General features: G+C 36.2%; 1 protein-coding gene across 3 annotated transcripts; it reads left to right on the forward strand.

Moving 5' to 3' along the window:
• The first annotated feature begins 395 nt into the window (after window positions 1-395).
• On the forward strand, window positions 396-27,419 carry FBXO47 (F-box protein 47). 3 transcript variants are annotated; one of them, XM_038547460.1, is made up of 11 exons: window positions 396-471; window positions 3,344-3,553; window positions 3,949-4,119; window positions 6,735-6,811; window positions 8,835-8,912; window positions 12,113-12,221; window positions 17,359-17,535; window positions 18,477-18,623; window positions 19,296-19,438; window positions 23,203-23,362; window positions 24,027-27,419. In XM_038547460.1, exons 2-11 carry the CDS (start codon window positions 3,370-3,372, stop codon window positions 24,137-24,139), a joined length of 1,359 nt encoding a protein of 452 aa, XP_038403388.1. In that variant the 5' UTR covers window positions 396-471; window positions 3,344-3,369; the 3' UTR covers window positions 24,140-27,419. The 3 variants fall into 3 exon arrangements, with proteins under 3 accessions (XP_038403388.1, XP_038403387.1, XP_038403389.1); XM_038547459.1 differs by lacking the exon at window positions 396-471 and adding an exon at window positions 679-863; XM_038547461.1 differs by lacking the exons at window positions 396-471; window positions 24,027-27,419 and adding exons at window positions 679-863; window positions 23,742-23,932.
• The last annotated feature ends 262 nt before the right edge of the window (window positions 27,420-27,681 follow it).

Consider the following 27,681-nt stretch of genomic DNA (forward strand, 5'->3'; position numbering starts at 1 on the left):
TAAATAAAATCTTAAAAAAAAAAAAAAGAGAGAGAGAGAGAGAGAGAGAACTTCATTTTCAAGGGAAGAGGGTCAAGCTAGTAAGTTCTGTCTTGGACTCCACCTTGGGAGGCTGGAGGCACGTATCCACGTATCCTTGTCTGAATCTAGGCACCCAAGAGAGGTTTAAAAAGGAATGTTTGGAGGTTTCTTCCAACAGAAGTTTTGATGAAAGCGCTTGTAACTTACCCTACTGCGATGGGGGCAAGGGAAACAAACAAACAAAAAAATGGGCTCAAAACTAGGCTGAAGGGAAAGGAAGTGGTTTGGAGCTGATGCGTGGCGCGCCAGGCTGGGGCTCCCTTCCTTTGCACCCTCCCCTCCCCCTAGACTCTAACGGCTCCACCCCTTCCTGTCTGGAGCTTGGAGCAAAGAGTCGCTTTAGCCTCGGCTTGGGCTCCGAGGACCTTGTCCTCGTTAATTATTCATGAGGTAGGTGGGCACTATGGGCGCCGGGCTTTTACTATTCATGAGGAGGCGGGGCCTCCTGCCTCCGGGGGTTCCGGAGGGGGTTTTCTAAAATATTCCTGAGGGAGGAGGGCACTATGGGAGCCTGGGTTCTTGCTATTCATGAGGGGGCGGGGCTTCCTTCCCGCTGGGGCTCCTGGGAGGATTCTAAAATATTCTTGAGGCCACGGGGGCGCCTGGGAGGCGGGAACGCGGCTCCGGAGCCGACCGGAGCTGGGTCCGCCCTCTACCCGGCGGGAAAAACTTGAGGAAAGAGTTTTCTTTTTTAAACATTAAGAAATTTGAGGATGGTGGGGCAGAACAACTAAATCCCATTTGCCTGTGATTCCTTAGCCGGAAAACTGTCAAAATCTGTGGTAAAAAGAGTTTTTTTTTCTCCCCAGTACTTTCCTGAGATAATTTCACCTTTTCATGGACTGAGGGGATAAAAACCTCATCATCATGTGGTTTGATTCTTCTATGGGCCAAGTTTCTGCTTTGTGGCCTCCCTAGTTTACCTCTCTCTAGAGGGGTTTGGGGCCAGTATCCAAGCAGATGTGGTGGGTCTCTAAGGGTTTTTTGTTTGCTTTTTGTTTTGTTTGTTTTGTTTCTTAGATTAAAACAAAATAGAAATCGCGGGTGAATTGCTATTGGACGGTTTTCTCTGAAGGAGGGGCAAAGTTCAGCCAAGAAGGCCCTCAAAGCCTTTCAGAGTGGGGTGGAACGGAGGCATCGAAAATTTTTATTTATTAATATTATTTTGGTCAGTGATTCTCATTCTCTTGGGGGAGGAGAGAACCGGAAATAGTTTGGGTTTACACCTTCAGGGTTTTCAGAAAAGCCTGCATCCCCCCCCCACCCCACCCCCACACCCCCAGCACCAAAAGCGTCCAGGTCTGAGTGAGGAAAATTAGGAATTGTTAAGAGGAGACTTTAGTGTTAAAAGAATGGGCCCATTGCGTTTTAATCCCGAGAGGTTTCAATATATACACTCAGTGGTTGACACAACTGCAGTCCCCTGGGTCCCCAGGTGTCAGTGGGTCTCTGAAGAGCCCGCAGGTCCCACCCACGTCCCCACTTGACACGCTCCTCAGAACCAGGACAGATCCTAGGCCCGATTTATAATTCTGTTACAGTGAAAATGCTTTATAAAGTGCGTACTGTGAAAAGTTAAAAACAACCTCGTGGATTAAATAAATTAACATTCTTCCATTTGGTGTATTTACATGCAGCCTTTAAAATAGATATGCTTGTAGAAGTAGATTGGCATGGAAAGGAATTATTTTTACTTACAATTACAATGGGGAAAAAAGCAGATTACAAAAGCAGGGCATGAACAATGATCCTTTTTTGTTAGAATATATATTTATTTATTTTTTTTTTTTTTTATTTTTAGAATATATATTTATATATGTTTTTCACTAAGAGCCAAGTTTCTTGGCCATGTTTTCCGATGGATAACTGATTTTTAAATTGGAATGTAACTTTTTAGATACGTTAAGTAACATTGTGATTTTAGCAATTTTGTGACAAAAGGAGAAAGTGGATTTGGGTCAGATATATTTGTAACGCTTTGATGAAACGTCTTAGTTGTTACTTCAGAAACAGGGAGGCCTGGACTGGAGTTGTAGTTACGTATATGTACATATACTTATATATAAACAAAAGGCAATGTTTTCTGAATTGCAGCAATAGTGACACAAAGTCACTGGGTACTATGAATATTTTTTTAAGAACTTTTTTGGGGGGTAAGTAAATTATCAGTGATTTCGATAAGTTCTAAGAAGTGTTCATTTTGAAGTCAAATTGTATAGGTCCTTCCTCAGACTTATAAGTAACTAGTATTAACCAAATTGGAATTAGAAGGAAAATCATTGTTCATTTATTTATTCTATTCTTATTAATTTTACAAGACTTTAATTTCACTGTTTATTTGTGTTATATAACACATAATTGGTAATGGTAATGCACCCTTCTTAATCTATTAGAGCTAGTAAATTTTAAAAACTCCAAACTTAGAATTTCTACTTATCTCTTTATTTTTACTGTTTCCAACAAAGAAAATGTCAGTTTTAAAGAAATAGAAAAACTTTACTACAAATTTTTAAAGCTACATTGATATTTTGATTTTTTTCTAGAATATGAGGATTGTTTTGTTTTGTTTAGAATATAAAGATTGTAAAAGCAACATATTAATTGACAGATATCGAACGTTTTGAATTTGTTACATTGTTTTTTTGTGTCAAATCTTTTACTTTTTAAAGATTTTGAATATTTTCTTAGACTATCTCTCATCCAAATACATGTTTCTTATTCTTTTTTTTTTTAATTTATTTATGATAGGCACACAGTGAGAGAGAGAGGCAGAGACACAGGCAGAGGGAGAAGCAGGCTCCATGCACGTGGAGCCTGACGTGGGACTTGATCCCTGGTCTCCAGGATCATGCCCTGGGCCAAAGGCAGGCGCTAAACCACTGCGCCACCCAGGGATCCCCCCCCCCCCCATGTTTCTTATTCTGCTAAAATTCTTTTTTGTAGAATATTTAGCTAAGAGGGGAAAGACTTTTAAACATTTCATATCATGTGAAGTGAATAAATACACTCTTACTGGTGGAAACTCCATAAATTGGACATTATAAGTTTTGTAAATAGAGGGGCTCCTGGTTGATTCAGTAGAGCATATGACTCTTGATCTTGAGGTGTGAGTTTGAGCCCCACAATGGGGGTAGAGATCACTTAAATTTTTTTTGTGAATAGATAGACCATCAAAGTATCAACTTTTTGATTTTAAAAAACAGCTCTTTATTGCTATAATTTCCTTTCTTCTTTGTCTCTTGTGTTTTATTTTTCTAACCAGGGTAAATTCATGAGATAAGAAAAAGAATGGCGTCTAGAATAAATACTGGTTTCACTTTGATTCCCAACCAGAAATATAGACGCAGTAATCGTCGATCCACCAGCTATTTTTCCAACACCCTTGGCTCAGATTCTCAGCCTTTATCAACGCTTGGAAATTTTAAAGCCTTGCCATTGGAAATATTCCAAATAATCTTAAGATATTTGTCAGGTGAGGTCTGGGGACTGTGAGTAACTATATAGACCCTTGATTTTTTTTTTCCCCAAGAACTAATTTGTCATCTTAGACAAACTAGAATGCTAGAATGTTAATGATATTTACATTATGTTTATTTTCTAAAGTTTTGTCATTGTTAGGTAAGGGGTACAATGAAGAAAGTATGACACTCAAACTCTTTAAAGCATGCCTCTAATTATAACAATATGATAACTTGACTATTACATCCCTGAATATTTCCAATTTTCCCTACTTCTCCCCAGTTTTTTATGTATTTTATTATGTAGTATTATTATTAATGAGCTAACATGAATTAATAGATTGTACTGATAATGACATTCTTGTAATTAAGTTATTTTTTATATATGTATATGTATTTTTTTTGGTAGTGAAAGATATCAGCATGCTAAGTATGGTGTCCAAAACAGTCAGCCAGCACATTATTAATTATATCTCAACCTCATCAGGAAGCAAAAGACTTTTACTACAGGATTTTCATAACCTTGAGCTGCCTAGCAAGAGACAAGACTCTATCATACTGGAATATTACAGATCTCTAGGTAGGTAATTTATGTAATGAGAATTGTAACAAGTAAAGAACTACACTGAGTTAAGGGGATTTTATTAAACAATTCTGTTAAGGCCTGTGAGAAAGGGGATATTTCTTACAATGTGCCTATTTCTATGATGTTTTTTACTCTTCCCATAATAGTCCCTTATACTTATCTTTAAAGATGAGAGAATGTACTTTAATGTAAAGTATCAGTTCTTGTGATTTCATGTACCTACAATGTCACCTTTGCTTATTGTCTAGGTGGCTTGCCAGTGTGTTTTCTATGCTTTACTTCCTCTAGATCTAATGAGTTTTTTTTCTGAACTTTTCTCTTTCACCATAATCTAGTCCTTAAAATTAGAAAAGAAACGTAAATACCTTATTGTGGAAGATCACTTATTCTCTTATCAGAAATGATGTGTTTTCTTAAGTACTCCACACATTTACTAATAAATCATTATGCTATAATAAATTAATCTTATCAAAGGAAATTCCATGTAATCTCTTCCCTTGATTTATTGATTTTATTCTCCCTTCCTCAGAGTGCTGAAGTAAAATTCTAATTTTGACTTGACTGGTGACACCAGTTTAATTATGAAACTACCTAATAATTAACCAAAGCATGGCAATAAAACCAAAAATTAAGGTGATGTTTTCAAATTTTAAATAGAAGTGTAATAGTTAAGTGGTTATTACCTTTTAGTAGCCCAAGGATGCCTAGCTTTAAGACAATAAAATAAGACTATATACATGTGTAAATACATAAAAGTGTATTTGATAAGTGTATTTAATAAGATTAAATGAAAGATATGTAATCTGATTACATTATTGGTTTCAGTATTTGTGAGTAGACTTTGTAAAGCCTGTAACAGAGTATAGCAATGACTTTTTGCTACTTGTCATTTAAACATCTTTTTTCAAACATCCTTAATTGCAGAACAAGTGGTACGGTAAAAGAGCTTATTTTTTGGTTTTGATCTGAAATAATTTTTCTTCTCTCTGACCAAGACTCAATCACCTAAAGAACAAAAAAATTAAAATAATTATTTGGAAAATTCAGTGGAAAATACAAATATGTATCGATCTTAATAGCCAGGTTTTAAGAACAGTTTTATTCATGTAATAATTTCAACCCTCCATTTAATTTTGGTGCAGACACCTGGTTTATGACTGATTCTTTAGGTAAATGTTTGATGTACTTACCAATTTTTCATGTTGCCATTGCTATCTGATCCATTCTTGTTTTCAGACATTAAAATAACGTTTTCAGAATTCTGTGCTCTGAAGATTATAAATTTTAATTTGCTTCTTCATACAAATCAGAGCAGATGGCTAGTGTGAAAAGAACATTACATCTGACTCTATTTTAGTGGGAAGAAATTTTAAAAGTTGATCTCTAAAGGGTATAGCAGAGCACCTGTGTTAAAAAAATAAATAAGTCAGCCAGTATTGGTTTTTATGGTAAATTGCAACCCTTAAAAATAGGAGTTTTACATTAGAAAAAGCAACCAGCATACAATTATAGCTTACACTTCCCCAGCTATGATATGCCATGGGACTGGATGCCAAAACATGAAAGGAAAAGAACTCAGCTTAAAAACCAAACACTGAAAATGTCTTTTTATGTACAAAAATAAGGAAGGTTTATATTTCAAACTCAATTCTGGTCATGTGTTGCCCAAACATAGCAACTTCTAAAAATAAATTGGATTCCCATAGATTCTACAGAATTATATAAAGTAGCTATCATATATGTTGGAAAAAGTAAATGTAGAAAACATAAAAATGGAGAAATTCATGATATTCAGGTATTTATTTTCCTACTATATATCTTATTTTTAGTGTAAGGAAAACATTGCCCTTATAGGAATGTTAACAACATATTGCCATTTTAGGAAAACAGAACACATAAAGTTAGAAGAAACAAATCATACACTTCTGTCTCTGTAGTTCAAGTTACATGTCTCACTGGGAAATTGAAGAGTTTTTTCTTCTTTTTTAAAATATCTGAACACAAAATTCTATACATTCTTAACATGCATGCCCCATAAAAGGATATCATTGAAAAAGAAATGGATATTTCATCCAAACTGGATACTTTCTGTGAGCAAAAATAACTTCTAACCTCTGTATTTTAAGTACTTATGATTTAAAATTTTTTATATGGAGAAAAGAATATAAAATCTCTTTTCTCATTTTTTTCCCCATGTTCTACAGTAGTAACTCTTAAGGCATTTTGCTTCATGAACATGCGATTAATTTCAAGAAATAATTGGAATCTGTTTTCTATAGAATAAAGTTCCACTAGTGTATTTTTTGTATCTGTTATTATATATTTTTAAATCTAAATATTTTCTATATTTGTCTTTTAATATAATTTCATAGTTTTTGTAATATTTTACGCCACTTAGTGGATATCACATTACTTGGTAAACACCATATATTGTAAATAATTGGTGCCCTTGCTTCCAGTCTTCCTCTTCAGAACCATATCAGTTCACAGTCCACTGTCATTTACTATACTTGACTTTCAAGGAAATGTTATGCTGTGCTTTACAAATACTCTAAGTACATTAATTATATTGTTGTCATTTTTTTCATGTGTTCTCTTTACTTTCTCAGGTCTGCTATTTAAAAGATGTACGTTGCTGCTACCCACAAAGGAAAGACTAAAGTACATTCACAAGATACTTGCAGAAGTAAGATCATACTTCTTAATTGGTTCACAATCTTGATTTCTAGTAAAGATATTTCTTATATCTTACACTCATTTCAGATCCATCTTTAATTAGTAGATTTTCATGAAAAACCTAGTAAAAATTGATGATAATCTAATATTATACCAAGTACCTAGAGATTATAAAACAGCAAAATATAGTAGTCTTTTACTTATTATAAACAATTTTTACATATAGCTAAGAATATCATTCAAGTTTATTAGATTTATCAGAGAATAAAAGTGTTTTTTACCTTACATGAGAATCCTGAGGCTGTTTTAAAATAGTGATTTAGATATCTTATTAAAATGAAATAATTTCTGGGGCAGCCCAGGTGGCTCAGCAGTTTAGTGCCACCTTCAGCCCAGAGTGTGATCCTGGAGACCTGGGATTGAGTCCCACGTCGGGCTCCCTGCATGGCGCCTGCTTCTCTCTCTGCCTGTGTCTATGCCTCTCTCTCTCTCTCTCTCTCTCTGTCTCTCATGAATAAATAAATAAAATCTTTAAAATAAATAAATAAAATAAAATAATTTCTGAATGTTAACTTACTGTTTAAATGTACAAAAACATAGGAAACATATTTTTAATTTTAAAATGACAAAACTTTTGGAGGCGTCTGGGTGGCTTAGTTGGTTAAACATCCGACTTTCAGTTTTGGCTCAGATCATGATCTCAGGGTCATGGGATTGAGCCCTGTATCAGGCTCTGTGCTAAACAGGAAGTCTGCCTAAGATTCTCTCTCCCTCTCCCCTCACACACCTACATGTGCACACTCTCTCTCTCTCAAATAAATAAATCTTTAAAACATTTAAAAAATAAAATAACAAAAATTTTATGATAATTTATGACTTAGAAATGTGTATCTGTGTTTTTAGGCATAATCTCTGTATAAGCTTTTGAGTTTCACTATACAAACTCAAACATACATCCAACACTAATAGTTCAGTTCTACACTCAATAGCATGTGAACTGTTTCTGATGCATTAGCTTTGTTTCATGTCAGTATTTGCACTGAGTTCAGGTCTATATTATTACAGCAGCTTCTCAGATCTTTCTGCCATCTATTTCTTCACTTCCCAAGACATTCTATATGCTGAATCAAGGTTATTCTTCCTAAAGCATTCCTTTCATAGAGTTATTTTCTTACTTAAAAATCTTTCAGTGGCTACTCAGTTTTGGCAAGATAAGGTCCAAAGTCCATAGCTGGTATTTTTAGGGCTCTTCCTGACAATGCCGCCTTGCTTCCTACTACATTGAGCCTAGTTAAGCATGTCCCACATAAAGCTTCTTTTTTTTTTTTATTTTTTATTTTTCCACATAAAGCTTCTATACAATTTTGTCCTTATTTTGTTTCCCTCACTTATCTTTTCCATTCATTGTATTTGAATCCTACTTTGAGACAATGCTTTTTTCACATGCTTCAGAAGGTCTTTTGATCATTCCCAAATTTATCTTGTTTCTGCTTTCACAGTGTCTGATATAGTGTATATTCGGTCATTTTAACATTTATGTATATTCTAACCTGAATTATCAAAATAATTTCATTCGCATATATTTTATTCTTCTAAATTCTTCTAAATTAATTATGAACTCCTTGAAGACAGAGACACTGTTTTATACTTCTTTTGTGATCTCACCTACGTGATACAATGCTTATTAGTTATTTTACATTTTAATTATTTTCAATTAATATTGAAAAATTCCTGCATATTTACATTAAATTTGAATGTCCAATAATTGTATGGTTCGATTGGAAAAGGGGAACTAGGGGTGGCTGGATGGCTCAGTCAGTTAAATGTCTGCTTTGAACTCAGGTCATGATCCTGGGGTCCTGGGAATGAGCCCCCACCCATAGGGTTCCCTGCTCCAAGTGGAGCCTGCTTTTGTCTCCCTCTGCCTGATGCTCCCCCTGCTTGTCCTCTCTTGCTCACTCTCTCTCTCTTTATCAAATAAATAAATCTTTAAAAAAAAAAAAAAGAGGAATTAATTCTTGTTTTCTTTACAGGTTTCCTGTTTTAAATTCAATGGCTGTGCAGCTCCTATTCAGTGTTTAGGATTACCATGTTATGGCATGTTTTTACAGGTACATTTTTTTTTTTTTTTTTAGTGAAAGAAGAAAAAATGTTTTTTGAAGTGTTAACAAGTAGAGTATGTAGTCTACCTTTCTGTAAGTTAATAAAAATAATAGTAATCTAAAGGAGAACAAGATAAAATTATAAAGATTTGAGGAAGTGTTAGTCTAATAATGTGTCTGCCACCTCAGATTTTTTTTTCTTGAATTTCTTGAGGGGAAGAACATTTAACATTTATTTGCTCTACAGGAATATCCTTGAACTTTCCAGCCAATTGTAAAGACTAGAAGTCTTGTGGGTGGTGCATGTGTGTATAATAATTTTTTAGTTTTGAGCTAGTTATTTAAAATATGATTTTAGGGATCCCTGGGTGGCTCAGCAGTTTAGTGCCTGCCTTCAGCCCAGGGTGTGATCCTGGAGTCCTGGGATCGAGTCCTACATCGGGCTCCCTGCATGGAGCCTGCTTCTCCCTCTGCCTATGTCTCTGCCTCTCTCTCTCTCTCTGTCTCTCTGTGTCTCTCATGAATAAATAAATAAAATCTTAAAATATATATATATATAAATAAATAAAATATGATTTTAGAAGTGAAAAAAAAGTGTAGCTTTGGGAGATGGTAGATGTGTGTGTTAACTAACCTTATTGTGGTAATTATTTTGCAATATATACATATATAAAATCACTACATTGTACACTTTAACTTAGACAATGTTATATGTCAATTTTATCTCAATTAAGCTGATAAAATAAGAAATCAACTACATGATTTTTTAAAAGTTTTTGACTAATCTTTTATTATAAACAAAGAAGATAGGACACCTGGATGGCTCAACGGTTTGGTGCCTGCCTTTGGCCCAGGGCGTGATCCCCGAATCCCAGGATCGAGTCCCGCATCAGGTTCCCTGCATGGAGCCTGCTTCTCCCTCTGCCTGTGTCTTTGCCTCTCTCACTCTCTGTCTCTCATGAATAAATAAATAAAATCTTAAAAAAAAAAGAAGATAATAAGATAATACTATTATTTAATGTTATTCAATATTAATGATATATTATTAATCTATTATATTCTAAGTAGTTTAAATGTACAGTTTACCCTTGAACAACATGGATTTGAACTGTCCAGGTCTACTTATATACAGATTTTTTTTAATAAATACAGTACTGTAAATATATTACTTCTCCCTTATGATTTCTTTGTTTTATAATTTTCTTTTCTTTTTAAAGATTTTATTTATTTATTCATGAGAGACACAGAGAGATAGGCAGAGAGAGAAGCAGGCTTCTAGCACGGAGCCCGATGTGGGACTCGATCCCAGGACCCCAGGATCACATCCTGAGCCGAAAGCATAGGCTCAACCATGGAGCCACTCAGGCATCCCTGTTTTAGGATTTTCTTGATAACATTTTCTTTTCTTTCACTTTGTTGTAAGAATACGGTAGACAATACACATATCATACAAAATGTATGTCAATTGACTATGTTATTGGTAAGACTTGCAGTCAGCGGTAGATATTAAATAGTTAAGTTTTAGGCAAGCCAAAAGCTATATGCATATTTTTTACTGTGCAGGGGTGTCAGCACTCCATCCCCTGTCTTGTTCAAGGATCAACTGTAATAACTTATTTAAAACTTACACAACCTTGCAAGGTTTACAACAGTCTTGCTCTGTATCCCAGCTTGCCAGCCACCATCTGCAAGCCCAGATTCTGGTAGCCTACGCCCTCCTACCATCCCTTTTCTAAGATAGACTTTTGCTTTTGGGGGATGGGAGGTGGGTAGAGACGTAATATAAACATATATTTATATAAAATTCAAAAGGTACGAAGTTGTATAAAGTGAAAATTAAGTCTACCATCAAGGCCTGTTGCTGGTCCACCAAGTTCCTTTCAACAGAAGTAACCATTGTTAGCAGTTTCTTCTATGTCCTTCCACAGAGAAAGAGATTAATTTTTAAACTACTAAAATCCAGGGCACCTGGGTGGCTCAATGGTTGAACATCTGCCTTTGGCTCAGGTCATGATCCTGGGGTCTTGGGATCAAGTCCCACATCAGGCTCCATGCAGGGATCCTGCTTCTCTTTCTGTCTCTCTCTGTGTGTCTCTCATGAATAAAATATAAGTAAATAAATAAATAAACAACTAAAATCCAGTTCAACTGCTTTAAGAGAAACTTATTATTTTATTATTTTAAAAAAATATTTATTTATTCATGAGAGACAGAGAGAGAGAGAGGCAGAGACACAGGCAGAGGGGGAAGCAGGCTCCATGCAGGGAGCCCGATATGGGACTCCATCCTGGAACTCCAGGATTACTCCCTGAGCCGAAGGCAGACACTCAACTGCTGAGCCACCCAGGCATCCCTACTTTAAGAAAAATTTAAATCATTAGTCAACCTTTTTCAAAATCTAACAATAGTGGTGAGCCATTTGAATTTCCTTTCCTTTTTTTTTTTTAAGATTTTATTTATTCATTCATGAGAGACGCAGAGAGAGAGAGAGAGAGAGAGAGAGAGAAAGGCAGAGACACAGGGAGAGTGAGAAGCAGGCTCCATGCAGGGAGCCCAATGTGGGACTCGATCCCAGGGCTTCCAGGAATACACCCTGAGTTGAAGGTGGCGCTAAATCGCTGAGCCACCGGGGCTGCCCTGAATTTCCTTTTCATATATGTTTAACTGTACAGTCTGGTTGGCTCAAAGACAATTATTAAACTTTGTCCTAATAAAAATTTTTTGCTTGTTCACATCAAAATGTTAATAATAAATGCTCATAATTGTCACATTAAAATGAGATCACTGTCATTTGTAAGCAATATCATAAATGATTAACCAGAAGAAGACAAAGGGATTTTATTATAGTCTAAAACTAAACCACCGTATGGTTGTGAATCAGATCTCTAATGTGTGTCCTAGGATTTTGGCCTTTGTTATTTTACCCATACTGCCAGAGTTCAAGATTCAGTACCATTTGAAAGTTCTCTGAAATAATACTCCCTTTACAACCAAAAAAAAAAAAAAAAAAATTGGATCTTGGAGCATTTCTAGGATTTCTTTATGTAAATTTTCTTTTTAATTTTAATTTTAACATTCCATCGTGGATAAAAATTGTATGTTACTTCGATCATGTGCTACAGCAGTTATGCTCATAAGCTAGTAGTGACTTACATTTTGATTTGATGATCTGAACATCTGCAATGTTTCCTTTATTTTACTATTCTCAGACCTTAACAGCAGGTTGGGATGAACTTGAGTGCCATCGTGTATATAACTTCTTATGTGAACTGACTAATCTCTCCCGCAAGATGCAGACCGCTGTCTGCAGCAAACCAGGTAAAAAAAAAAACTATAGCTCACAGGTAATATTATACAGATATTAAAATAGAAAAAAAAAAGCAGAGCTCAAAAGTATATTTAAAAGTCAACCATGGGGGATCCCTGGGTGGCTCAGGGGTTTGGTGCCTGTCTTTGGCCTAGGGCGCGATCCTGGAGACCTGGGATCGCATCCCACATCGGGCTCCCTGCATGGAGCCTGCTTCTTGCTCTGCCTCTCTCTCTCTCTCTCTCTCTCTCTCTCACTCTCATGAATAAATAAGTAAAATATTTAAAAAAAAGAAATATAAGGGGATGATAAATACTGAATTAGATTTTGAGGCAAACATGGCATATGATTAGAGAAAGAAGTATTCGGAGGGCTCAACTGTATTAATAATATTTTATTGTTTAAGACTGGATGGAGGGGCACGTGGGTGGCTCAGTGATTGAGCCCCTGCCTTAGGCTCAGGGCATAATCCTGGGGTCCTTGGATTGAGTCCCACACTGGGCTCCCTGAGGAGAGCCTGCTTCTCCCTCTGCCTGTGTCTCTGCCTCTCTTTCTGTGTCTCTCATATAAATAAAATATTTTAAAAATTTTTTAAAAGAATGAGCATAACAGCATGTAACCATGAAAAACTGCCTACAGGGGCAGCCCGGGTGGCTCAGCGGTTTAGCACTGCCTTCAGCCAGGGACGTGATCCTGGAGACCCGGGATCGAGTCCCATGTCGGGCTCTCTGCATGGCGCCTGCTTCTCCCTCTGCCTGTGTCTCTGCCTCTCTCTGTGTGTCTCTCATGAATATATAAATAAAATCTTTAAAAAAAAAAAACTGCCTACAATCTAAATGCCCATCATCAGGAGAATGGATAAATGAATTAAGTATCCATACAGTGAAAACCATTAGTAGTTAAAATGAGTGAACCAAAGCCACATGTAGTAATATGGATAAATCTCAAAATGTAAGTTGAGGGTAGCCCGGGTGGCTCAGCGGTTTAGCACTGCCTTTATCCCAGGGCATGATCCTGGAGACTCGGGATCGAGTTCCACATCAGGCTCCCTGCATGGAGCCTGCTTCTCCCTCTGCCTGTGGGTGTCTCTGCCTCTTTCTCTCTGTGTCTCTCATAAATAAATAAATAAAATCTTAAAAATATATATATAAATTGAAAAAGATAACCAAAGGATATTTTCAATATGATATTATTTATATACAAATTAAAAACATGCAAAATAACTCTATGTATTTTTTATGGTAACATACATATATTAAAAAATATAAGACCATAGTTGGGAGATGTGATGTTAAGTTTAACTTGGCTGGGCCACAGTACCCAAATATTTGGTCAAACATTATTCTAGATGTTTCTCTACATTATTTCTTAGATGAGATTAACATTTAAACCAGTAGACCAGATGCGTGGTGGCTCAGTCAGTTAAGCATCTGCCTTTAGCTCAGGTCATGATCCCCTTATCCTGGGATCCAGCCTTGTAATGAGCCGTGCATCAGGCTCCCTGCTTCTCCCTCTCCCTCTGCCTGCCACTCCCCTGCTTGTTCTCTCTCTCTCTGTCAAATAAATAAATAAAATCTTTAAAAATAATAATAAATAAATAAATCAGTAGACTTTGAATAAAGATTACCCTCCATAACATGAGTAGGTCTCATCAATCACTTGAAGGACTTAGTAGAAAAAAACTGACCTCCCAAGCAAGAAAAATTCTACCAGCAGACTGCCTTTGTACTTGAACTAAAACTCTTCTCTGGTCTCTAGTGTGCCAGCATACCCTGCAGATTTTGGACTGCCAAATCTCTACAGTCTTGTGAGCTAATTCTTCAAAATAAATTTTTTTCTGTGTGTGTGTGTGTGTGTGTGTGTGTGTGTGTGTGTTCTATTTTTCTGGAGAATACTGACTAGTACAAGAAAGTCAAAACCCAAATTCAAGATGCTGATTACCTCTGAGGTTGAAGGGGAAGAGGATTGGGAATGATATACAAGAAGCTGTAACTGTACCTATGTTTTATTTATTTTTTAAAATCTGAAGCAAATATAGCAAAAAGTAAAGCTTTGACAAAGCTAAGTGATTGGTACACAGTATTTGTTGTAGTATCTCTGCTTTTCTGACAGCTTGAGCTATTTCATTATGAAATCAAATTATAGATCAAAAGGCAGATTAGAAGCCCAATGAAACAATAACAAAATTAATTTATCATGTCCCTCTCTGGATCAAAAAAATTTATTGGCTTCCTGATGTCTTCAAAATAAAATCCAAATGTTTATACTGGCCTTCACATTCTAATCCCAACCTACTTTTTTTTTTTTTTAAGACTTTATTTATTTATTCATGAGAGACACAGAGAGAGACAGAGGCAGAGACAGAACTAGGCTCCATGCAAGGAGCTTGATGTGGGATTCAATCCTGGGACTCCAGGATCACGCCCTGAGCCGAAGGCAGATGGTTAACCGCTGAGCCAGCCCCCAACCCACTTTTTCAAATTTATTCCCTACTGTTCTCTGTATCTGTTTGACATAAGAGTAGTCTTTATCACTCTCCTCACTGTATCTCACACATCTCTTAAACATTTCTATTCATATCTTTTATTCATCTCTCTCTCTTTTTTTATCCCCTAAAATACCATCTTTTAAGACCCAATTTGCCTGACTTCCTCTGTAAACCCTTTCCTGATCCTCAGGCCTTCAGTAATCTCTGTCCTCTAAACGTCTGTGTTACTCGGCTTACTACCTCAGGGGGTACTTATTTCATATGACCTTAGATTACTGGTGGACTTTCTATTTACTCTTGTCTTACCTACAAGTAAGTAGAACATAAGTGGTATAAAGATGTAAAACAATGCCACCACTATGGAAAACAACTTGATTGTTTCTCAAAAAGCTAAACATATTATTATCACATTGCCAAATAATTCCACTCCTAGGTATTCCTAAGGGAATTGAGAGCTGGGACTTGGAAAGATACTTATATGCTAATGTTCACCACAGTGTTATTCGCAAAAGCCAAAATTGGAAACAACCCAAATATTCATCAACAGATGAATGGATAAACAAAATATGGTGTATCCATACAATGGAATATTTTTCAGCCATAAAAAGGAGTGAAGTTTTGATACATGCTAAAATGGATGAACTTGGAAAACATGATAAGTGAAATAAGTCAGACACAAAAGGACAAATATTGTGATTCCACTTAAATGAAGTACCTTAAACAAGCAAATTCATAAAAACAGCAGATTTGAGGTTATTAGGAACTGGGGGCAGAGGGAAATAGGAAGTTATTGCTTAATGATTATAGAGTTTCTCTTGGGGTAATAAAGAGTTTTAGAAATAAAAGTTGTGAGGTGGAACAGCATTGTGAATGTAAGTGATGCCATTGTATTTTATACTTTAAAAATGGTTAAGATGGCAAACATTATGTTATATATTACTTATATGTATATAAAGATATAGAAATACATTTTTCTATAATTAAAAAATTAATAAGATAATATATTTTTAAAAGTTTGTTTATTTAAGGGGATCCCTGGGTGGCTCAGCAGTTTGGCGCCTGCCTTTGGCCTGGGGCGCGATCCTGGAGTCCCGGGATCGAGTCCCACGTCGGGCTCTCGGCATGGAGCCTGCTTCTCCCTCCTCCTGTGTCTCTGCCTCTCTCTCTCTTTCTATGTCTATCATAAATAAATAAATCTTTAAAAAAAAGTTTGTTTATTTAAGTAATCTCTACACCTAACATGGGGTATGAACCCATAACTCCAACATCAAGAGTTGCATCTTCCAACTGAACCAACCAGGTACCCCAATAATATAGATTATAAACTATTGAATTATATACTTTAAATGGGTATATTATTTGGTATGTAAATTATATGTATTTTAATAAGTCTGTTTAATAACACAACCACAAGATACCACTTCATTCCCAGTAGGATGGCTAGAATCAAAAAGTCAGAGAACAACAAATGTTGGTGAGAATATGGAGAAATTGGAACCTTCATACATTGCTGGTCAGAATGTAAGATGGTACAGCCACTTTGGAGAGCAGCCTGAGTTCCTCAAATGAGTAAAGAGTTACTGTATGACCCCAAAACTCCACTCCTAGGTATATCCACAGAGAAATTAAAACATATGTCCACACAGAAATTGGTACACAAATGTTAAGAACAGCATTATTTATAATGCCCAACAGGTGGATACTATCAAAATGTCCATCAGTGGGTGAATGGATAAGCAAAATGAGGTATATCTATGCAACGGAATATTATTTGGCCATAAAAATGAAGGAAGTACTGATAGATGCCATAACATGGGTGGAACTTGAAAACATGCTAAGTGAAAGAAGCCAGTCACAAAAGACTACATACTATATGATTTCATTCATATGAATGTCCAGAAAAAGGAAATCTTTAGAGATAGAGGGTAGATTATTGGTTAAGGCTAGGGGTGGTAAAGAATGGAGGGTTGGGGGTGATAGCTAAAAGAACAGGATTTCTTTTTGAAGTGATGAAAATATTCTAAAATTGACTTGGTACTGGGTGTACATCTCTGTGAATATACTAAAACCACTGAATTGTATGATGTGTCTATCTCAATAGAATTTTTTATTTTTAAAATATTTTATTTATTTATTCGTGAAAGATACAGAGAGAGGGAGAGACATAGGCAGAGGAAGAAGCAGGCTCCCTGTGGGGGAGCCCCATGTGGGCTCAATCCTAAGAACCTGGGAACACACCCTGAGCCAAAGGCAGACGTTCAACCACTGAGCCACCCAGGTGTCCCTCAATAGAATTCTTTAAAAAAGAGTCCCTTCATAATCTAAAATTATTACAGAGGAAAATGAAATAACACTTATAGTACAAAGTATATTACAGACATCTATCACTGACCATATCCACGTGCATATCCAATATGCATATAAGCCTTTCTTTTTTTTTAAGATTTTATTTATTCATGAGAGACACAGAGAGAGAGAGGCAGAGACATAGGCAGAGGGAGAAGCAGGCGCCCTGTGGGGAGCCCAATGTGGGATTCCATCCCAGGACCCTGGGATCATGAACTGAGCCAAAGACAGACGCTCAAACACTGAGCCACCCAGGCATCCCCATATCAGCCTTTCTAGGAAGAATGGTTTATATAATTATTTTGTCTTCATAGGAAGTGCCCGAAAACTGGAATTAAGGATCAGACTGTTCTGTAGGAACGTCCTGCTTGATCACTGGACACATCAAAGTGATTCTGCTTTTTGGTTGACACGTATATTAAAACCATGGCCAATGGTGAATCAGGCAAGATTATTGTATATCATCTTCGGACCAGTATCTCCTCAAGATGGTGAGCATACATTTTGGGGGGATGTATGTTACAAAACTGGTTAATTACTTCTATTTTAGAAAGCATATCTTTTTGTACCTGCTCACTTTCCTCATTCCTTATGACTGAACTATGTTTCATGATTTCATAGATGTACACAACTTTAGCTTATGCATAGCTTAAGCTTCAAGACTACAGGCCATTACCAAATATATTCCCATCATCTCTGGTATACCTAAAGATCACTATCTTTCATTTGTAAACATTACCTCACCTCGAGATTATGTTTGCTGCTAGAAGGGAATCACAGTGTCTGTAAAGCACAGTAGTAGTTGAAATTGACATTTACTTAATTTTGGATGCATAATATGATTATTTGCATTTTTTGTCTTTCTAATTAAGTTTTACTTAGATTATTGTTAATATTAGTGTGCAGTTCTTTGGTTTATGTTGACTACGTTAGGAGGTTACCAGTTTAAAGTATCAGCAGGAAACCGATCTGGGATTAAATTTTATTGTGTGTAATTCACAAAGAGAATTGGTCATAGGCAAATATTCAAAACTTGACTGGATTACTGTATTTTCATATTAATGTTTGGAAGATACTCAAATACAGTGTGGCCTCTTTTGGGGAGGTTATCAGATTTCATCTGATTTTAGTAAGATTATATTAATTGTTTATTATCATTTTTGTTACAGGAGTAGCATTATCTTTGAACTAGAAGTGCTGTTCTGCTTGGTGAAACTATGTTTTCTTTACTTCGTGTAGCTATTGTTGCTAAACTTCATCACAGCAGTCAGAGACATTCACATTTATACTGTTAGCAGAATTGACTTTTCACTATGAAAGTAGCATATATAAGCAATGGGATTCCATAATGCAATTCAATTTCCTTTCCATGAAGTCTTTATCACAAAGCCAACTATTCTGTCATAGCCTAGTTTTTGTTTCAATTATCCAGGACAGGTGGTTTGGCAGAAAATGATAGAAGGACCTACGGATGAATCCAGTCTGAAAGATTTGGCTGATGCTATTAAATTACTGTATGACACAGGCACCAAAGAGTGGACAGCAGATGATGTTATCAGTCTTGTAGATGAACTATCAGGTAAAATACATATTTAACACATAGAGTAGTTGAAATGTATTCTTAGAAGACAGTTATAAAATTGTAAGGATAATGCTACAGGTAACAAATGAATTGCCTATTCAAAATCACTAAATGTTCTAAAATATTTAAAGAGTTTGGCATTATATCTGAAGAGAATGCATATAGTCAACTTCCTTTCCTCCAGTTGCCAATTAATATGTATGTTTATTACTATTATTATTTGAAAGTTTCATAATTAAATTACCTTTATTATTCCCATTTTGCAAATTCTCACAAACAACCTCCTAGGTTGCATAAGAAGAAAGCCCTCTCCTGTTGGCACAGGAGAAGGAAAACAATTTTTTCTTAAATTCTTGCAGAATCTTTTAGATTCTAAATTTTATAAGATTTCTTTCCTTATACAGAATTAGACCATCTTGCCTTTTGATCTATGTGTAGGAGGAATGCTTTGACTATATTACTAGGACATTTGTAAAAGCCACCATAACTTGGCAGTAATCTCTGTCTCTGGTTGAATGCTGTAATTGCAAAACTAAAGCACTTTTTCTGAGCTTTTTCCTTGGCACTAGTATTTCCAATAAGGCGATATAATATTGCATGTATTTAATGATGTTTACTAGAACTATTATATAATTTCTCACCAAATAACTGTTCTTCCTCTAATAAAAGTGGTTCCCCGTGAATGGCTTCTAGAGAATAATGCACGTCTCCTAATCCTAAGTGGGAACAACATCTGTTTCACTTTCATGGCTAGTAAAGCTGTGAATGGACGGGCCATTGAACTGGCAAAGCTCATTGTCTTTTTGGCTTTGGTAAGTAAGAACAAATTTTTCTCTAGCAAATTGTTTACCATGATAGTTGGCTTACCAAGGAGCTGCCCTGAAGGAACAGAAATATGTTCAAAACATTTTGAAAGAATCAGTATTTAAGGGCAGCCTGGGTGGCTCAGCAGTTTAGCGCTGCCTTCTGTCCAGGGCCTGATCCTGGAGACCTGAGATCAGGTCCCATGTCGGGCTCCCCACATGGAGCCTGCTTCTCCCTCTGCCTGTGTCTCTGCCTCTCTCTCTCTGTGTGTCTCTCATGAATAAATAAATAAATAAAACCTTTAAAAAAAAGAATAAGTATTTAAGCATATATTTTTATGTATACTTAAAAATCTATATATTATCATATCATATTTGGAATTGTTCCTTATATTAACGTCTCCCCACTTTATGTCCATATTTTCATTATGCAGCTCTGCCAAGTTATATTCTTTTTCTAAAATTCCATTTAAAAACACTTTTTATGATTTGCTTCAAAATAATCAGTGGGCAGCAGGGAGAGGATGTGAAAGTAAATGGTAGTAAAGAGGAAACAGGATCAGTAAGTGATGAAACTAGGGAATGGCTATTGGAAGTTCATTATACTATTATCTCCACTTTTGTATAGTTAAAATGTTTCTCAAAAGAAAACATTAAAGAGGCATTAAACGGGGTGGCTCAGTTAGTTAAGTATCCGACTCTTGATTTTGGCTCAGGTCAGGATCTCAGGGTCATGAGATCTAACCCAGCGTCAGAATCCATGCTAGACATGGAGCCTGCCTAGATTCTCTCCTTCTCTCTCTGTTCCTCCCCCACCCCCCTCATACTCTCTCTCTAAAAATAATACTAATAAATAAAACATTAAAAATATATCAAATATTCATTCAATACAAATTGAGTGCTTTACTATGGGCCATATACTGTATGAGATTCTAAGACTATGGAAATTAATAGAAAAAATCTTCTACCAAAAGCTGCTTAAGGTCTTTGAGATATCAAGGTATATATAAATAAGTTCAGTGTGATAAGTACAAAAATATATGTACAAAAAAACACAAACAGAGGTAGCAGAGAGGAACCAATGTTGGGTGAATACAGAGCACAGACAGGGCTTCCCTAGCCTCAGTAGAAATATGTTTTTAAAAATGGATAGGAGGAATTTGCCAGGAGATTGGGGGGAGGTACAAATTATTCAAGGGTGTACCTGCATGAGTTACATAGAAATGTCATTGATTTGGCTACCATCACAGATGCCATCCCAACCAGTGCTTCAGAAGCACTGGAATAATCTTCCAGGTGACTCTTGTCAGGAGTGACTGAATGTAATCCATTTCCTATGGAATGGAGACAAGGACCTTTACCAGCCCAACTGCTTAAAACATGAGAAACCTCTGTGGCTCTTCTTATAATGTGAAACTGTGAAGAAAACTACTAAGTTAACTACATTCTCAGTGTAAATATTTATTTTAGTAATTAAGCAGATTGCCTCAGAGAGAGAGAAATGGAACTGCATGGCTATATGTGCAGGACTGTAAGCAGCTCAGTATTACTTCTGGAGTAATATGTGCAGAGGAGGAGGAGGAGGAGGAGGAGGAGGAGGAGGTAAGGCTAGATAGGAAGGGAAAGGCTAGGTAAGGAAGGGCTTTGTCAGCCATTCTGTGGGGCTTGAACATATCCTCTACTAGGAAGCTGCTGAAAAGTTTTAAGAAGGTGAGAGACATGATCAGTTTTAAGTTTTTGGAAAGTCACTTTGGCAGCACTATAGCAAGTAGAATGAAAAGCACGTCACTTCGGGTGACTTCCCTAGAAAATCTCCGATAAACATCTCAACTCTGATCACTGATTTTCTCTAAGTGGTTTCAGATTTGTCTTTTATCTTCGTTTACTACTAGTGTTCTTAAGCCATTGTATGTGTGGTAAATCATCTCCCAGAAGAGATTGAGAGTTCTTTGACATCCAGGACTAGGTGGCTTATTTTTTTCATAGTATCTGGAAGAGTGTGTTACACTTAATATATAGTCAACGAATCTTTCCTGCCAGGTTTACGTTATAACTAAATGTTGCACTACTATATGGTTTATCTTCATGCTGTGTATTATTTGGCTGAGTGAATTAAATTAGAATGTTAGTAAATAAACCTCTTTCCTTCTGGCCAGTTTTAATTAACATGTAATCGCTAAATATTTTATCTTTTATTTTTTTAAAGATTTTATTTATTTGAGACTGAGTGAGAGAGAGAGCATAAATGGGGGGGGGGGCGATATAGAAGGGGAAGAGAGGCAGAGGGAGAGGGAGAAGCAGACTCCCTCCCTGCTGAGCAGAGCAGCAGATGCTGGGCGGGATCCCAGGATCCTGGAATCACAACTCAAGCTGAAGTCAGACATCCAACCAACTGAGCCACCCAAGTGTCCTTAAATATTTTATCTTTTGGGCAGCACTGGTGCTCAGTGGTTTAGCACCGCCTTTGGCCCAGGGCGTGATCCTGAAGACCTGGGATTGAGTCCCAGGTCGGGCTCCCTGCATGGAGCCTGCTTCTCCCTCTGCCTGTGTATCTGCCTTTCTCTCTGTGTGTGTCTCATGAATAAATAAATAAAATCTTAAAAAAAAATTTTATCTTTTGGGGATCCCTGGGTGGCGCAGCGGTTTAGCGCCTGCCTTTGGCCCAGGGCGCGATCCTGGAGACCCGGGATCGAATCCCACATCGGGCTCCCGGTGCATGGAGCCTGCTTCTCCCTCTGCCTGTGTCTCTGCCTCTCTCTCTCTGTGACTATCATACATAAATAAATTTTTTAAAAATTAAAAAAATTTTTATCTTTTAAATAATAGGTAAATATTCCCTGCAGCTTTCATGGTGGAGTCACCATAGTTCTCTTGCCTATTAAAATTGCCTGTTTGTTGGGGCACTTGGGTGGCTCAGTTGGTTTGGGTGTCTGCCTTGGGCTTGGATCATGATACCAGAGTCCTGGGACTGAGTCCCACGTCGGGCTCCCTGCTCACCAGGGAGTCTGCTTCTCCCTCTGCCCTTCCCCTCTGCTCATGGTTTCTCTTTCTCTCTTAAATAAATAAATAAAATGTTTAAAATATGTAAATAGGGATTCCTGGGTGGCTCAGTGGTTTAGCGCCTGCCTTTGGCCCAGGGCGTGATCCTGGAGTCCCGGGACTGAGTTCCGCGTCGGACTCCCGGCATGGAGCCTGCTTCTCCCTCCTCCTGTGTCTCTGCCTCTCTCTCTCTCTGTGTCTATCATAAATAAATACATACATACATACATACATACATACATACATACATAAATACATAAATAAAATATGTAAATAATAAAATTGCAAAAAATAAAATAAAATAAAATAAAATTGCCTGTTTGTCACCCTTATTGAATTTCTGGAAAATAGAGGCCCTGTCTTTATGGCTTAACCACTGTATCTCTAGCTTTTAGCATCTGCTCAGTAAATATTAACCAAGTGAATAAATGAGCAGAAATCTTATTTTTGATGTGTTTAATATTTGCGATATTAGTTCTTACATTAATAAATAATGTGCTATGATAATCTTGAACAAAGCTTTTATTTACATCATATTTTTTGCCACTAAAATTGTACCATTTGAAAGCAAAGGAGAATTAGATGTAAAAGCATTTCCCACTTATAAACTCAATATGATGTCATGTGTAATAACTTCTGTAAAGTCATAAAGCATCATTGTCAGTACCATTTTCAAATTCTACAGTTTTCTTCACATGAAGATTTACCGTAACTCTTTTCGTTATCTAAATCAGGTATGTGAGAAAGAACTCTACTGCATGGATTGGGCAGTTAAAATGATGCAAAAAGTCTGTAAAGTCTTTAGCACTCCAGTGGAAAGAAATAACTTCCTACAGAGTGTGGCAAATGCGTTTGCATGTGTTATAATGGAAATGCTGCAGTCAGTTATGTCCGGTGAGTGAGAATGCGTGTAGACGGTGCACAGGTGTGACTAAAATGCATCCTGGTCTCCATTGAAAACAGAGCTAATTCCATGGAGACTTTTATTTCCAAACCAAGAATAGAAGAAGCAGACCTTTGTTTGTTTGTTTTTCCACAAGATATATTTAGCTCTTGGTTTTGCTCCTTTTTATATCTCATATGGATTTTAATGGAAAACCTAAAGAGTCTGCTCTGAAAGGAACGAGTTTCAGTTTTGCACAGCAAAATGCTCACTTGCTCACTTACCATCTATCATAAACATCATAATAATGCCCTATGTTGTTTTGTTGCAACATATATTATTGTATAGTTTTATTAGGTAGCCAACATGATAATTAACCCTGTTTTACAGATGAGAAAACTAAGGTGAAGAGAAATTATTTGACTTGCCCAGGGTCATGGAGTTAGAGGCAGTAAAGCATGGACCAGCATCCTTTTCTGCTGACTTCTTATATAGAGCTCTTATCTGATTCCCTGATTTCAGTGTTAACATCTGACTTAGTAAAGATCACTAAGAAGTCTTCTGTTACATATTATTAGGGAAAATTGGAACATCTTGTTCCAAATAAATCATGTATTTAAAAATTTAACTGTCATTTCCTTTTCCCTACTGTCCATTCCTGTGTGGGGCATACAGGAGACCGTGACGAAGATGACAGAAGCTTCTTGAATCTGTTCCATCTTGTGCATGCTCAGGCTAACTTCCATAAGGAAGTCTTGTATTTGACCATGAATACTCTTTCTACCTAAATACTCAAAAAGCCTTGCATTGAGAGAATACCTCACTGAACTAACAATTCCAAGAGTGCTACTTTTCCACCCTCAAAGAACAGCAGCCATGGGACTTTTTATCACCTAAGTGACCTAAGAACTCAAAAGCTGTACAGAATTTTAGAAGCAACTGCTTGCCCTATTACTAACATAAAAATTACAGGCAAATCCAAGAGTGTATTGAGATTTCTCGGGAAAACAAGCTGTGCCTCTCCAGATTTTGGTAAACCTCACACCCAACTCAATACAGCATTAGTGTCCGAGAATCTGGGGCTAACCTGTATGTGTGGATGTTTGAAGCAAGGGAAAATTGTTTTCTAGGTAGAGCTGACTCAAATTCACTAAATGGTTTATATCTGTTCTCTTTGCTGAGGTTCTGTAGACATAATCTAGAATGTTTTGTGAGGATCTGCAATATGATGTTTTGGAATGTACAGATATAAATCACATCTTTTACCACCTTTTTGGCATATGATTACAAAAACATTATATTTTGTTCATGTTTTGCATGAACTAATCAAAAACCAAAAACCAAAGGAAGTGGATCTATACATATTCATACATATATATGTGTGTGTGTGTATATGTATATATACATATACACATATACATTTTCCTCTTTAAGACAAAAGTCTATAAATAGAGGAAAGTATACGTTGTCTTAATACAATTAAATCATCTTTTATGCCTTCCTGGAGATTAGAGTAAAATGTTGCAAATAAGGGAAAATATAAAATAAAGTACCTGTTCTGCTGCCAGAACAATCTTTACAAATAATTTGCACTTCTTCCTAAAGCTTTCCTCCCTGTCTAAAGAGTGGAACTTGAAGGAAACTGGAAGCAGCATGCATTGGCTAGAGCAGCCCTGAGAGGGTGGAGTTTTCACTCAAGTAAATGGATTCCAGGAAGCTCCAGGACTATTTCAGTCTTACTAGCATTTACCCACTGCTTTTACTATTAAAATTGAAACTAATAGTGTAACAGGGCTGAAATCATGCCGGGGCCCTCCTGGATCTCCCATTTTCTTCTCCTTGGGTTTGATCATTTTATTTCTGTTAAAGACATACTCCTTCCCCCTGGACTTCTCAGAGTCTGGACTTTCTTTTCCTAAGCCCTTGACTTAACTCTGTAGCTGAGGAAGGAAAGGAACACTAGAAAATATAGAAACTACTCACAAAAATGGGGTGTAAATTATGGAAAATTCTCAGGTGTTTGGTAAGAGGGGCTCAGAGATTTAGTAGGATTGAGGAAGAGTGAACATTTTGGAGAAAATAGAAATTGTGATAAGATTTTACTATATTTCAGTAGCATAAACACTTACCTTCATTTTTGGAATGTCAGAAATTAACTACTTTTTCCTGATGGATCATCCAGCTATAATTCCATCAGTGGCAGGAATTTTTTCTCTAGAGTTCAGTATTTGTATATTCGTGTAGAAACAGAGTTCTTGCTTTTATCTTAGCTTCATTTTCTTCCTCTCATTTTAATAATTCACTCACCATTAAATTATAAAGATTAAAAATTGGCAGATACCAAAATACGAAGTAATACCTTGCTTTTAGCCTTTTCTTCCCCCTCTCTCACTCTTTTTCCTATACATGCTCTGAAAAGCCTAACCCACTTATTTATCAAAACACTGGTGATTCCAAGTTAGCAAAATATGCCCATTAAATTATTTGAGGAGGGATAGTAAAAACTTTAATATTAACAGTGAATATTTTTAGTATTTTACTCAATAGATGTTAAGTCTCATTCTCTTAGAGAAAGAAATCTGGCCTTGTGAAGTTTCCTTGAATTATCGAAGTCCCCACAGTGATTATTTTCAGCACATTTACAAAATTTTGAATCTCGTTATACACTTGAATTGACATGACTGCTGCTATAAAATTTTTCAAACATATTGTATTATCCTGGCTAATTGTGAGATTATTATCTCACTCTGCCCCAAAAGTTGGAACATAAAAAAATCGAGTTCATTCTTTGGATGCAACAGAAAATGAAGTTGTCTTGCTACCAATAAAAAGTAAACTGACAAGTTCCTCATTTGGTTATTAATAGATAAAAATAAAATTGCAACCAAACTTGCAATTTCCTCAATTTAGCAGCTCAGTGTTTTTTTGTTTGTTTGTTTGCCAAACGCATTTGTCATCAGGAATAAAGTGTGACATCAAATGTTAAAGTGGGAGATTAGCTTGCAAAAGTACATATGGTTATCACTGGTATCAATGTTTAAGGGACAGTATAGACACGGTGCCATCAAAAAAGGAGTATCGGTAAAAATGCATAGCCTAAAAAATGCTAGGAGATTGTCCATTTCTAACTAACTTTAGAACAGTCATAACAGAACAACATGAGCTGCTAACAGGTCTAATAATTTATCCTATTCTTTTCCTAAGTTAGAAGATTGACCTGGCCTTCTAGTTCTTTTTTTCCTTTTGATAGTGATTCCCTCATCTCCTTTGACTTTCATTTGAGGCTGATTTTTACTTCTACTAAAAAGCAAGCCCCATGATACATCATTATCTTTACTATTGATTCTAAACACACAATACCATACTAATAAACTAAGGACACTTCTTATAAACTCATTTAAAGCTTATATCTTATGATAAATACTCTGCACCTTAAGAAACCATGGAACATCTATCCTTAACACTTTTTTGAGTAATTTCTTCTGATGGCCTTCTGATCCCTCAACTTCTTTATTGTATTCACAATGCAGGCAGTAAATTGCTGTGTTTGGGAAGCGGTTTAATCACTCAGGAAGTTCAAGTAGTTGCTTATTGGGTTGCTCTCCACAGCATGAACAATAGACACCTTATTTCACACTTGTCCCGTCCTCTGATGACTTAGTTCATGCTTCCAGTTCTTCTGTTACGAACAAAGATTTTATTGCCAGGATAGTCATCTACCTGAAGTAGGATTAGAGCAAACATGAGGTGTGCAGGAAAAGATGGAACTGGAAGAACCATCTTATGGTAATAAAAAACAAACCTTTACCTCTTTGTGTGATTATTACTTAAGAGTTAATCTCTTTAAGTGAATAGTACTCAGTTATATGATTACAGATTTCTTTTCAATTCCACTAGCAGGTAGCAGTGAAACCTGTAAGAAATCAGGTTATGAACATATGCTCCTTGGTTTATTGAAACATCACTAAGATAGGAAAGATGACCTGAAAGACAGCTGTATTGGATAGTCTTCTCTAGATTAAAAAAAAAAAAAAAAAAAGTGCCGAAGTACGAAGAACACATTGTTTTTCCAACAAGAAAGCAAATATAACTCCAGAAATTTCCTCAAGTAACCAGAGACTTTAAAAAATTTTTAGGTTAGCCCTTGAAAGGCTTTCTTATAAATGTGTACAAAACTGAAAAATATGCATTGTTATTTTTTAAATATTGTATTTATGGTAAAATGTCTTTGATAACCTAAATATTTGCTAAACTTTATTTGTTATTTATTAATATTAATAAAATAAAACTTAAATTGGAAACATTCTAACTTGTATAGAGTTTGTCATTA

This window comes from Canis lupus, chromosome 9, assembly GCF_011100685.1.
Source record: "Canis lupus familiaris isolate Mischka breed German Shepherd chromosome 9, alternate assembly UU_Cfam_GSD_1.0, whole genome shotgun sequence".
Taxonomy (NCBI): Eukaryota; Metazoa; Chordata; class Mammalia; order Carnivora; family Canidae; genus Canis; species Canis lupus.

What these genes read in the sequence shown, in the direction of transcription:
- FBXO47 (XM_038547460.1), top strand. Translation starts at nt 3,370, where the DNA reads ATGGCGTCTAGAATAAATACTGGTTTCACTTTGATTCCCAACCAGAAA. An exon ending in TTCACAAGATACTTGCAGAA is followed by an intron (nt 6,812 to 8,834) that starts GTAAGATCATAC and finishes TTTTCTTTACAG; the next exon opens with GTTTCCTGTTTTAAATTCAA. An exon ending in TCTTGTAGATGAACTATCAG is followed by an intron (nt 18,624 to 19,295) that starts GTAAAATACATA and finishes CTCTAATAAAAG; the next exon opens with TGGTTCCCCGTGAATGGCTT.